This window comes from Aythya ferina (genome assembly GCF_964211825.1).
Source record: "Aythya ferina genome assembly, chromosome: 1".
In the NCBI taxonomy this organism is placed as follows: Eukaryota; Metazoa; Chordata; class Aves; order Anseriformes; family Anatidae; genus Aythya; species Aythya ferina.
The window spans coordinates 201200422-201214149 of record NC_140296.1 but is presented as its reverse complement, the minus strand read 5'-3'; the positions used below and the strand labels follow the sequence as shown (position 1 = coordinate 201214149).

At 39.9% G+C, this 13728-nt stretch overlaps 1 protein-coding gene across 20 annotated transcripts in view; it reads left to right on the top strand.

Annotated features, from left to right (window-relative positions):
* CELF2 (CUGBP Elav-like family member 2) overlaps window positions 1-13728 on the top strand; it is a 560320-nt gene that overhangs the window by 531711 nt on the left and 14881 nt on the right. For 12 of the 20 annotated variants that reach the window (XM_084506670.1, XM_084506664.1, XM_084506683.1 and 9 more), the window contains one exon: window positions 8808-8939. In XM_084506670.1, coding sequence (XP_084362796.1) covers window positions 8808-8939 — 132 coding nt within the window. The remainder of the gene's footprint in view (window positions 1-8807; window positions 8940-13728) is intronic. The other 8 variants (XM_084506666.1, XM_084506681.1, XM_084506680.1 and 5 more) reach the window with 1 other exon arrangement.

The window sequence follows — 13728 nt, the reverse complement described above, 5'->3', positions numbered from 1 at the left end:
ATCAGTTAATTATTCTTCCCCTTTAAAATGTTCCTTATGCAGTCAGAGCCTGTAGAGTGTGCTCATTTCAGACAGAAATGCAACTGCAAATTCCTGAGAGCAATGTCACATGGGCGGTGTGATTGACTTGCCCGCTTCTCCCCTATACTCATGTTTATGATGCTCATTTCATAAGCTCCATCATCCCTATGCTTGAATTGCTTCTCTTTTCCATAGGAAATAGTTAATTCATGTTTAGGAGTGAAGTTTATAGCCTCCATCTCCTTAAACCAACCTGTTACGGTTAATGCACCTTAGTTGACTGACCTTAAACATCTTAAACAAGACCAGGTCAGGCCAGAATCTAGCAGAACATCAGTCTACACCAGTCTGGTGATCCAGATTCACTGCTACACAAGAAACTCTTACAGCCAAGTGCCATTTTTTCTCTGTTTAAGAGCGTACCACAACCAAAATAAGATGTTATAGATCAGAACAAAGTTGGAAGCTTTGCACAGACTTTGCAAAGACAACACAACCAAACTTTTGCCAATATCCTTAGTCTTTCACTTGGGCCAGCAAGTGTTCGTATTGTTTAGGTACAGTTTGCAAGACATCATTGCAAACATCATTGGTTTTTGCAACAAAAGCTTAGAAAGGAAGTAGAAAACATAGCCTTAATCTGATTATCTTTAAAGCCAGTGTTGTCTCTTAGCTTCATTATCCCTCTTCTACTAACAAAGGGACAAAGAATATTCTGTTTACCCAAGAGATTTTGGGTAGTAAATAAAAAAATAATAATAAAATAAAATAAAATAAAATAAAATAAAATAAAATAAAATAAAATAAAACAAAACAAAATAAAATAAATCCAACTTGCTAAAATTAAAGATTTTTTTCCTTAGAATTAGTATTTCTTTTCCATTTGTCCCCAGTTCTTACCATTACTCTCTTCTATGTCACTTACTGGGGACAATCAGGGTCAGTCTGAAGTCAGATCAGTTTTCTCAGAGCTTGATTCAGTCAGGTCTTAAAAACTCCAAGGATGCAGACTGGGCCATGTGAGTAATCTGTTCCAATGTTTGACCAACTTCAGAGAGAAAAGGTTTTTTGTTATATCAAGACTGAACCTTTCTTGTCTCAATTTACCTCTCATCTTCCTGCCACACTGCTGTGAACAATGCAGCTCCGTCTTCCTGATGACCTCCTCACAGGTACTGAGGGGCTGCTGTTAGGATGCCCTGAAGCCATCTCTTCAGGCTGAACAAGCCCAACTCCCTCAATGTCTCCTTCCAGGACGAGTGCTTTGGTGTCCTTCCACTGAACTCTCTTCACTTGATCAATTTTTTCCTTGCAATCAGGAGCCCCAAAACTAGATGTAGGACTTAAATAAGACCTAACAAGTGCTGAGTAACAGGAAAAAACAGCTGGATCTCCTCGCTCTGCTCCTGTCCATACAACCAAGGACACTGTTGTGTCCTAGCTGCCAGGGCATGCACCAGGACCCTTAGATCTTTTTCAGCAGAGCTCCTCCCCAGTCCATCTATCCCCAGCCTGTGCCGCTGAAAGAGATTACTCTTCTGCAGGTGCAGGACTTTGCATCCGTCCGTATTAAATTTATTAAGGTTGGCCAACTCTGCCTGTCTTGGTCTCTTCAATTTGTAACCCTTTAGTCAGGATCAAATTAAGTCAGATTTTAACTCGTCTTTGGAGTCAGTGGGCTCAGGAAGGCAGCAGAGAATCAGAAACACACTGCAATTCATGTCAAGGAAGAAGATTCTGGACTCAGAAAACTGCCAATACAAATTTGACAGGAGTGTCTCCCAAAAGAAAGCTTGTTTTCTCTGCAGCTTCTCATGCTTAGAGTCATAGAGATACTGAACCTTAAATTTTTGGGTAGTATTGATCCCTAGTGCACCACTGTATCATCTTAACTGGAGCAAAGTGCTTCCAACACTGAATTATTTTAACTCTCCATTAAGTAAAACAACAAGAACAAAGTTGTGTTTCACAGCTGAGCAGTGTGCTTTGCTTTTTAACATATGCACATCTTCTACAACTGACTAAGCAGGATGTGACCAGAAAGCAGATAAGCAGGGAGCTGATATCAAAGTAAATGTTGAGCTTCCTGTTGTGCCATGCATTAGGTAGTGACAGGCAATTGTGGAGTGTAACCGAGAGCTGCCTAAAGGAAAGCTGTCAGCAGAGATGACATAGTTATTGTAGTGAATCTCTATTTGGAAAGTGCCAGCTTAGTTAAGCCAGTCTTGGAGCTGCCCTGAAGCCCTGCAGCACCAGAAAGCTGATTCTGCTCCAGAAGCATTAGCTCTTCTCTTCACATGGATGGAGTAGGTGAAGGTCTACAGCAACCCTCCAAGCAGGCAGAGAGGAAGCTGCCTTTAATTTTCTTTGCCCATTCTCTCTTGTAGTCCTACCCTAAAACCAAAATAACACTTCCAAAAAGAAACCTCGCTTATAATCTTTGAAATGCCTCTCTAATATTTTTAATACCTTAGTACAGGGCCAGCAGTGTGACTGTTTCATCTCCAGACAGTATGCTAGAAGTGTGGAAGCAGAGGAGAGGAGTGGACAAGGCAAAAAGGAATGGCAGGAGTGCACAGCCTACTGATATTACCACCCAGAAAGTAGTGCCAAGTTAGTGAACATAGTATGGAGTTTCCAAGAAGCCCTTTTGTTCTGTGGAAAATGGCTTTGCTGAGAAGTCACTGGAGTTCTTTGTTACTCAGGTATATACCAAATAAATTAAGGAAGGAATGTGGTCTAATACACACTTTAAACCATCCTGCTGCAAAATTATAGCAGCGCACGCGTGATTTAAATGTCTTTTTAGTCAGAGCAGCAGTGAGAGGGTGTGTTAACGTAGTATTTTGTCTTATCACCAAGTGCCCAGGCAGCCTTCTTGGACCCTCCAGTTGGGCTCCTCTGTTGGGGAATAGGATTTTACAATTTGCCCCAGCAACGTGGCTGAGGGGGTCAGATATTTACCCAAATCTCTACTACAAGTCTGTACTGCATGAAGTCTGTACTACAGATGAACACAGGTCCTTGGTTTTTGTGCTGAGAATACCTAGGAGCCCTGTCAAGGACACTCCTTGGTCTTAAGCATAGGGAGTAAGTAGGAATGATAAAAATGTACCCATGCCTGCAAGTTACAGCCTTCTAAGAGAAGCCAGCAAATGGGAAGCAGCAGAATCAACCCTGTTGTGCAACAAACATAGTGAATGCTTTATCCAAGGAAGCACAAGAAGTTTGAGGCAGAACTGGAAAAGAAATCAGCAGCACCCAGTAGCTCAGCGTGCATGCTCTCATGCAGCCCATGCTACTTTGTGTAACCTGTACTGTAACACTGCATAAGTCTCTGCTGTCTAGCTCCTTTTTCAGACCAGGTGGGTTTGCAGAAAAGTGCACATCCTTTGCATATTAGGTCAGGATTGCCCAACATCAGGCAATTCTGTGAGCTCAAGATTTGATGGAGGGGATTACACTGAAATTTCAGTGTTTGCATAGTTTGGCATCAGTTCTGCACACAGGACAAAAGCAGACCTCTCACCTACAGATCACAGGTCTGTACCACAACATATGGCCAACAGGAAAGGCAGCATCCACCCCCCATCATGTTACCTCTCTGTAGGATCTATGTCCATGCATGTCCACCTGCATATCAGGTCTGCGTCTACCATCTCAATCAGTGGAGGCACTTCCAGAGGGCAATTCAGCTCATCCTGAGAAAGAAATCTAAAGGTAGAGCATTGAGGTTAGAGTTATCTTAACCTCGAAGACAATCCAAAAGAATAGCTTTGACTAGAATAGGTCAAACTAACTATGAGACTGCCAAAGATGGAGAAATTAATCCCATCCACAGTGTGCACAGCAAAGCCAAAGAAATATTTCCACATCATTGCCTTTCCTAGATGCTGAACCTGGTTTTCCAGCTGATGTAAATCCAGATGGTGTAAATCATTATGACTCTGTGGATTTAAGCTAGCCAACAGAATGTCCAAAAGTTTATATGCTAATACTGGTTGTTTTTCTAGGTTGGCAGTTTTTAGGAACTGTGTTGAAATGCTGTTTAAATAAAAAGGGAAACAGCTCATTGCTCATTTAGATTTCTTGAGGGGAAAAAAAAATCAGATATAGAAGGTGCTGTAACCTGTTACATGCAGAAATTAAAATGTTGGTGAGAATAGATGAAAATCTATTTCCAGCCTTAAAAAATGTCCATGAAAGCAACAGTGGTAGTTAAATACAAATATATATATACTGTGTACAGCATCCACTCCAAATCAAAATATGTTTCCTATATCAAAGAGAGATCTGTTAAAGAATATATTAACCAAAGGCCAAGTCTTTTTTTTCATAATGAGTCTTGCAGCAAAAATTTCATCAATTAAAGGGAGGAAGCATGGGAAGATCAAATGGCTGGAATCGGGAGGGATTTGGGGTGTTAGGAAGAAGGGCTGCGGCATGCCCTCCTCCATTTCTCAGCTTCTTAATAACATTATTTATATTATTTGGGGATGTCTGGCTATTTATTAAAGTGAAGTTGAGTACTTTGGAAGAAAAAAGAGGGAAGTAGTTGTGAGACTGACACAGAAAATTGGGAACAGAGGAAACAGTGAAGAAGGATCTTCAGTCTCTAATAGTTAAATATACATTTTTAAGCTTCTCAGCTTTCACAGTTGAAGATGCTACAGTGTTCTGTAAAGTTTCTCTATGTGTCCTGGTTGGAGAAGACAACAGGTGGCCAGCACACAGCGTATCTGCAAGAAACTGCATATTTTTCTATGGGTCACAGGACAACTCCTTACTCTTACAAGTCTAAACTGACTTCTTTTTCCAATACTGTTATATTATTTTCACGTATTAATAGAATTTAAGGGTCACAGGGGAATATGATGAACATCTTGCCTGAGCTCTCACAATGGCCAAAGGATTCAGCCTCGCAACTCCTTCATTAGGGCAAATAGTATCTGATTGAGCAACAGTCAGAGACTTTGAGAAAGCTGTTGGCTTATTCCAATGACTGATATTAGAGAGGAAAAAGTTCGTTCAAGCAGACAAAACACTATCCATCATGTTCTGATGTTTATCCAGGGCTTAAAATTATGAGGGAGTGATAGGTGCAGCAGATAAAGAGCAGCTCTATTCTTCTCAGACTATTGTATATTCAGCCAGTATTCATCAGGCTGGAGTCCATTCTGCTGCATCTCTACCCCTAGCTTCCATATCAGGTAATTCAGTTAATGCTGCCCTGGAAACATACTGAGTCTCTGACATATATAGGTTTTAAGGAGACAGGTATAAAATTTCCAACATAAAGAGAAAAATAATATACCAAATGTTGTGGGTTCAAGGTGTGCCATATGGAGTGACTCCAAAAGCCTAAGTCATTTGCACTTCTTTTGTGTGTGTTTTCCGCCAAATGCTGGTGCACCGGTAACACTAAGATGGTGATTCCTAGCAGCACTACATGTCCACACATCAAGCTGTGTGGACATACCTGGAGACAGATGTCTACTGTTTATTAAGCACAACTATGAAGTGATTCGATGCAGAACAGTAACGTTCTGGTGTTGAGGATGGAGGGAGTTGTGAAATGTTTTATTTTAATTTATATGGTGGCAGGGGACCCTGGTAAAAACAATTTATAAATGCTGTAGGTATCCAATGTATTTTTGTCATCTGGTCAACTAAAAGCCATAAATACAGAATAACACTGTTCAGACAGTGCGTTATACTTCCTTTGCCATTACTCCGGGCAGTTGTGGAGCCCAAGAGCTTTGCTGACATGAGAAAGATATCCAAGTTCCCCCAAAGTAGTGCAGTCATCTACTGTTACCACAAGGCATGTGATTTTTCTTTTTTTTCCCCTTTCTTTCCATATACATTACAACTTTTTAGTTGAAAGAAACTAGGAAAGAACAAAAGACAGAGAAAGCATAGTTCTTGTCTTTAGATGAATTTCAAAATATTCTGGGAGTTCATGAGGTAAAAACTTTCAGCTGTCTTAAGTCTCCACATGTGTCTTGTAAGACTTTCAAAGTCTTGAAGACTTCGTTTCATCTCCCTGTAAGTTTCTGGGGGACAAGGAATACCATTGCTTCATCTGTTGATTTTATGCAGCATTTTGTGACAGATTTTCATCTCTCTAAATCTTGGTCTTCTTATGGCTCCCTTCATGATAATGTTTTAGCTCATCACTGTCTTCATCTTCATTTCATATGTGCAGGATGCAGTCAAAGAGGAGAAGGTAACTGGTGTGGAATCTCTCAGGATACCTCATTCAGCAAGGTGCTGGATCCATCGCTTACAAGTGCCCTAATGAAAAGAGCTCCTTTCATTTCTGCTCAGCCCATGTTCAATAAGATAATGGAAACCACACAATTTGTTCAGTTTCTTTTTCCTCAAAGAAATAATAAGCCAAACAGGAAAAAACATTGTCCCAGTGGATCTGTGAGATAGATAGCTGCTAAGCAGAAGAAATAGCCGCAACAACAAAACTCTGATTTCTGAGGTTCTTCAGTTCTCCAACGAGTATTTTACATTGATTATGTGCCAAGTCATTATTTAGGGAAGCTAAATAATCTGCATTGCAACTTCAAATGGGAGAATCACTGAGGCACCTGCTCTGTGTTTGTCTGATGGAATAGAGAAACTTGAAAAGAATAAAAGAAAAAGAAGAGATGTTGGCTCCAGATATTGGCCATCCCCAAAGCATGTGTTTGAGCAATGAGACCATGATAAGAGCCTCTGCGATGCGCTCTGTGGGCTGAGCAAGAGGGAAGGTTTTAATCAGATTTTTCTGCCTTCTCCAACAGATGTGTTGACAATCCATAAGCGTATGGCTCTCATTCACAGGAGTTATTTGCCCCCAAGAGCTTTAATGTAATTTTCAGGCAAACAATTTGCTAGCCCCCATTTCTCTCATTTCTTAAATATATGTGTTTCCTCAAGAGAAAATGGTAATAATCCTCTGAAACAGACATGGATGGGATTCAGCCTAGTCATAACCAATCAGATCCTTCAGATTTGAGGTTTATGTACTTCATTTAAATGATCTGCTAATGAACTTGAACAGAAACACAGAGCCATGTTGGTCACAGGGAATTCACTGACATTCATTCCCTTTGATTTTTTTTCTTTCTTCTCTGCTGGTGTTCACATTATCTGACAAAAGTGGTGTTTTTTTTACTTCTTTCTTGGATTACCTTTTTTTTTTTTTTTTTTTTTTTAACCAAAGACATTATTGGCTTATTGCCTTGCAGAGAGAGATTGAATAATCAAAGCTTCTTCTATCTGCAACATTTAAAATAACTCAAGTTAACATTGCAGATGTGGTGAAAGTGGGGACAAGGAATCTTTCAGAGTCTGGAAATCTCTCCTCACCCACACCAAGAGAGTCCTTTGGACTTTGAGGCACAGTAAGAGGAAAGACTTGTCTTTGGTGGGTCTTGAGGTTGTAAAGGTGGATGGCTTTGTAGATTAGACCTTTGAGGTTTAACTACTGAGTTTTAAAAATTAGCTTTCTACTTTCCTTACTGGATGATGAACACTGTAGTGACTTCACTTTCTTGAGGGCATGCTGGGCAATCTGGTGTGTTCAACAGCCCAAAAGAACATCAAGATAAAAGTGGTCTTAACCATTTCACAGCTACATAATGGGTAGGAACAAAAAAACATGGTGTAGACATGACGTGCCTCCAGTAAATGATCAACAGAACACTGATTTCAAATGTTAACTTTTCAGTAGATAAAGCCATTTTTAAAGGGAAAAGAAAGAAAGTATTTATGATTGATACACTAAAGTAAGGCTCTGGATACAAGCTAAATACCTAACTGTTTCCACAGCTTTTATGAGTATGATTCACATGGTATAACTTTACCAACCTGTAGGTTAAATTTTTAATCCACACTGGTTATTCAAAGCTCCTCTGTGGGTGAAACACACAATTCTTGTTCCAACCTATCCTAAATGCTAGGCATTTCTGAGGTGCCTTATTACTTTTCTGTGACAAGAGAAAAGTATCTTTCTCTTCCTAAGCGTACAGTTTTAGATGGATTAATCTCACCCACCATCAGCAGTCCCTCAGCATCATAGCAGCAAAGACCTGTCATCCACCTGAGCTTCAGTACCCCTCTGGCACAGCTTTTGGAAGTGCATACAATACCATTTGTGTGGTCATATGCATGGCTAGTTGCGTACGTAGACCAGCCTAAAAGCCTACAATAAGTTGGGTAGTAGTTACATTTTGTATTTGGCATGGAATTCTTCTTTTTGTAAACTTCAGGCCTCTAAATAGTGTTCATATGGTGCCCTATAGCCATAATAAGAGGGTAGTATCTTACAGAATAATTCAGATTTCACTTAAGAGGCCTACAGCGAAAAGTGTGTTGTATGGCAACAAAACTATTATGAATAATACTATATTTTCAAAGATGGTTATTAAAAGGTGGCAATATCTCAGCCAGCTAGCTGATCACTCTGGAATGCTAGACTGATTGACAAACTTTTGATAAAGTGATTGTTCTCAATCTTGCTGTTTCTGCATTATGTTTGCAAATAGCATAGTGCTAAATTCTGTCATCCAGTCTTTTCTGTGCAAGACTCATCACTTTCCATGAATTTTCCATACTAGTAATATTTTTTTGAGCAAGGTTGGTCTATTGGTCTGATATTTTTTTCTTTCTTTCTTGCAAGTAACCCTGTTGTTGCTCTCAAAATTATTGTAAGTGGTTTTGTGATCAACTAAAATAACTAAAATATGGCCTTAATTTTGGCTTCTTTTTTTTTTTTTTTTTCATTTTAGTGGCTGCATCAACTGCTAATTCCACAGCTGGTGCGGCCATGAATTCTTTGACTTCTCTGGGTACTCTCCAAGGACTGGCAGGAGCCACTGTTGGACTGAATAATATTAATGCACTAGCAGGTACCGTAAACAGTGAGTATTTATTGCTGTGGTGGACAGCCTTTCCCAATAATCATTTCACAAAAACTACCAATTGTAAAATGATGATACAATTATTTTTAATCTATATGCAAAATAAGGGGGTCAAGTTGATCTAGTTCTGGAGTCTTTAATAAAGTTTCACATAGTTTGCTCTGCAAAGTGAAGTCTTTTGGGTCCCTGCAAAAAGACTCCTATTCTTGCAGGGCAAATGGAAGGTAAAAGAAATGTCAGCAGGGTGTCTGGTTACCTATGTTATAAGAGAGGCTCCTTTTTCATTTTGGGAGTCTGAAAACAGGTATATCATCTCAACACACAAAACCTCATTCAGAAATGTCATGGTAAGAGAGGCATGTTTGCCGTAGACATAGTTCTATTAAAATGTCTGTAGGAATTATCAAATTGACTTAAGAGCAGCATACTTGCTTTTAAAATGAAGGCAAATTTTTGGCCTTTAATTTGGAAGTATAAGAGAATGGTGCAGTCAGTCAGCTGTAATACCAGAGCATGGGCATCTATCCTAATACATCTTAAACCCTGACATCCCCTAAGTAGATGGCAATAGCTGATGGAACATTCTTCCTCATTCTCAGCCTTGGTCAAGATTTTCCTGAAGAAGAATTTATTTTGTTTCTGTTATGATGACTTCACCTTTGCCTGAAATGGAAGAGATTGGTCCAGCTGCATTTTTCCCCTCCCTTCTTTTAGCTGCTGTTGTTCCTTGCATTTCCTTCAGCAATGCAAGGAATCTACTTAGTCATTACCAGTCCATGACCCATCATAATGTACCCCCAGGAATGGATGTCCTCCTCAGTACCACTTGCTCACTCTGATGCTCTGCATGATGTCCTTTTTGTCACTGTTACTTGGCTGCTCACCCAATCTTTTTGTTCTGTGATCTCTGGTTGTCATTGTTGGGAGTTGGGAAGGAAGGGGGCTGATGGCTGTCCATGTAGCAATGATGAGTGGTTGCATGGGGCCTTGTGTAAAACAGGTCTTGCTTCTGGCAAGGACATGCATATTTCACACAAGCAAACAACCTCACGGTAAATATGGCTTAAGAACAATTTAAGAAAAGTAAGCACATTAGGCCCTAAAAAGGCCAATGTTTCTTATCTGTTTCTAACTCATTACAGCATGCCACTGAAAATGGCATGCATGAAAAGCTAACTTATCTACTCTCATGAGCTCTCTTAGTAAGAGGGCTACACTGCCGTAAGTAAGAAAACATTAAATGTCCTTCCCCTGATAAACAGTCATTACCCTTTACATGGTTTATAAGAGGTCGCAATATCAAGTGCGGCATACAGCATCCCACTGCTTCCCTCCCACAAGTACAAAGAACCCAGGCACACTGGAGCACTCCAAGATAACATTCCCTTCATCAACATCAAGAATGAATCACCTAAGAGCTCTTAACTTTGTGTGGGAATCCTTCTTTTGCGTTCCTTTTAACATTTACTGCTAGGCTGCAAACACAGTTTACATTTCCTCAAGAAGTATTTTCAGGTGTTGTTTGTACAAACTTACCTGCATGTGCCATTTGAAGTATTAATGATGTATTCACAACCTGGTACCAAATTCAAGCTTGTTATAAGCCACCTTTACTTCCATGGACTTGTACTAACACTGGCTTCAGTTCCAAATCTTCTTCATGGATGTTTTTATGGGTGCAGAGTGTGTATGTGCCTAGAATATCTCTATGTATATAGCACACATACTTAAAAATATATGTGGATATGTCTATGTATATGCGAAAGTATGTACATATATGAGAGAGGTCTAAAGAGTAGAAACTGCTTCCTCGTATGCTGCATTGTGGCACCTGTTCCTCTCCGAAGGAGGACCCTGATTATCAACTTCAGTTGTTTGTGATGCTAATGATAGCAAATCATTGTTCTAGTGCAAACAACCTCCCCTGTCTATTTTAATGATGAGCCAGTGCTTTTCCTAGTGACTATTTCTGATCCAGTTGTTCACACTCAGACCTCTCCAGGAGCCTGCCTTCGGTAAACCTCAAGTTCAATGAGTTTGATGTTTCACAGTATGCTGTGGTCACAAACACTCCCGTAAAAGCATTCAAACATTGTTTTGTCATGAAAGTTCCTGGAGTAATTGTGCAGAAAGGCTGGAATTGAGTGACATGCTTCCAGCTGGGGAATTAACAAGAATGATCCAAAGTACCAGCCATGCTGAGCATCACCCCAAAATGTATCAGGAGGTGACACTGGGCTTAGGCATTGATTTACGCAAGGGTTTTGGAGGAGGTATTCTGTTGAAATCATGTCCAAGTATGTGAGATTCACAGGGAGAATGTACTGCAGGCTGAGCTCACTAGGAGACTTAGTCTGCTTTCTGGATCCTGGCTGTGTCTGGGAAAAATAAACTGGGTTCTGGAAACTAATAGCATTCTCATTGTAGAGAGAAGCATTGTAGAAACATGTCTGGAAACCTTATACTGTAAAGTGAAATCTGGTAAGTCAACTGTCTCCAAGGGTTTGGCAGCAGTTGTACATACTGGGATTCAGCCAGTCATCTTTATTTGTACTTGAAGCATCTAAGACCGTAAATGACAAAACATTGGTCTGTCTCCATTGGGGCAAGTAAATTTAAATGAAGTAACTTACAAAAAGAATTATGAATAATGAGGAAAAAATAATAAAGAGAGTAGAAGAGTTTCTTTGTAATTAAGAAGGAAAACCATGAAATTAGGATACTGGACAGCTATGACACAGTAGTTGTATGTGAAACCAGGGCAGTCACTTAGCCTTTCTACCCCCATATTTACATCTGTAAAATGGAGATGAAACTGTTCATGACAGATTTGAGGGTGCATGGAAGGCACTTTCAGAGACCTTTGGACTTGCCAAGCATTGTCTCTTCTGTATTATGTAACTCGGAAAAGCAGAAGGCCACAGATGAGAAACTCCAAACAATTATTTCACAAAAGTGAGTAAGAGATCAAAGTTCAATATCAGACTGAGGTGCATTGGTTGAAAAAATACAAAGATGTGTAACTGAAGCTGGATCTTGCATATTTCATAAAAATAAAATAAGATTAAAAAAAAAAGGAGAAGAGAAGAAATGCTGACACCTTTCTGCAGATCTGTTTTGCTCAGGAGGGAGGCATATTTAGACACATACTCTGTGGTAGCCATAGCAGTGCCCTTCCCGGAGGCAGTGAGGTGAGCTGAGGCTATCTGTTGGCTGATCTGAAATCATTTAGTGGGAAGGGGCTATTGATTCTAGGCGAAAGAAGGGGGAGGATGCTGCCCACAGCAACACAAAGCATGTTTATCTAATAGGCTGATGACTCACAAAAGATAACATGTTATCCTAATACTTCCTCTATTATCAGGTTATTTCAACGCTATAATAAAGGGAGAGATACAAGTTGTTTTATCAAGAGCCTTTACTTCAGTCAATGCTGTGCGTGCACGTGCAAGCGATGACACAAACCTCAGTACAGAAACATCAGAGTAGGTTAAGGTCACGCTCAGCACCAAATTACTGCTTTATACCATCAGTTTGAATTTCCATTTTCAAAATGTCCTGTCCTTTAGCTGTAAGATGCTTCACAAACTATATTGGCTTGCAGGTTTTGTTTTACATCTGGAACCATTAGACAAGAAATAGCTGGCTCTGCTCTGACAGAGGTTTTTGTTCGAAGACATGGCAGCGAGTATCTCCTATCAGGATACAGCAAAGTTCTGAAGTGGGGTGGAGGGGAAAGAGAAATCTTCAAAGTGCAAGACGTTTTATTAAGCAAAGGCTAAGAATATCACATTTCTGTCAAGTGTTTAGTCACACAAATTATAGTAATATCAAAAGGTATAATTTATGCAGTACAATTCTCTTAATTGGCACAGAGTCTGGTGGAGCCAGAAAGGTGCCACTTGAGCAATTGTCCTGATTATCAGAGACTCACAGGAATACACTTTCTGAATCTACATAAGAGATGGAAGAAAACTAGTAGGTCAGTATCTTTATCCTCCTCTGTCAATGCAGGATAATTCCCTCCAGTATCCTTTCTACCACTAAATTACTCATGTGATAAGGTTTATGCTACTTTCCTTGAAGAAGACTGTTTCCCAGACTAATAGATTTCATTGTTAATTCACTATAAAGTGTCCTCTGCTTGATTTCCTCACTTTTCTTCAATTCCACGTAACCCCTTTATTATTGGTCTGAAATTGAGCTATCTCTTTCTTTTCAATATTCCTAGTTTTTGGGGACCACATACAACTCTACCAGTCACTTTTTCACCCATCCTTTTGCCAACAGAAACTCTGCACAGTCAATGTGTAAGAAATGGTTGCAGGTGGTTCCAGATGCCCCCTTTTTCTGGTGACTGCTTTCCTGTACCTTGAGGGGGCTGATTAAGCCCAATTAAGTTGTTTGTGAGCTGTTCACCTAAAAACTATGAGCACAGGATATCTGGTTGGGCATGAAATGTGGCCTCTCTGTCCTGCTGAGCACTTACTCTCCTTCTGACATTAGTCAGAGGTGTGGGCGATGAGGTCTCTGATTCCTGCTCCCCATGACTACCAAGGTAACTGTAATGGGAAATTTAACTTTTTCTGGAATTTCTGGGAAAAAAAAAAAAAAAAAAAAGAGTTAACATCGTTCATTTTTATATGTGGCTCGCTTAGGAGCCATAAGGATGCATAGAAGTAATGGAGAGAGGCTGTATGTAGTCCAGGAGTTTGTCAAAATTCTTTTGCAGACTGCACTATTTGCATGGGTAAGGGATGCCATTTTATGCACAGCTAGCAAGCCTGTC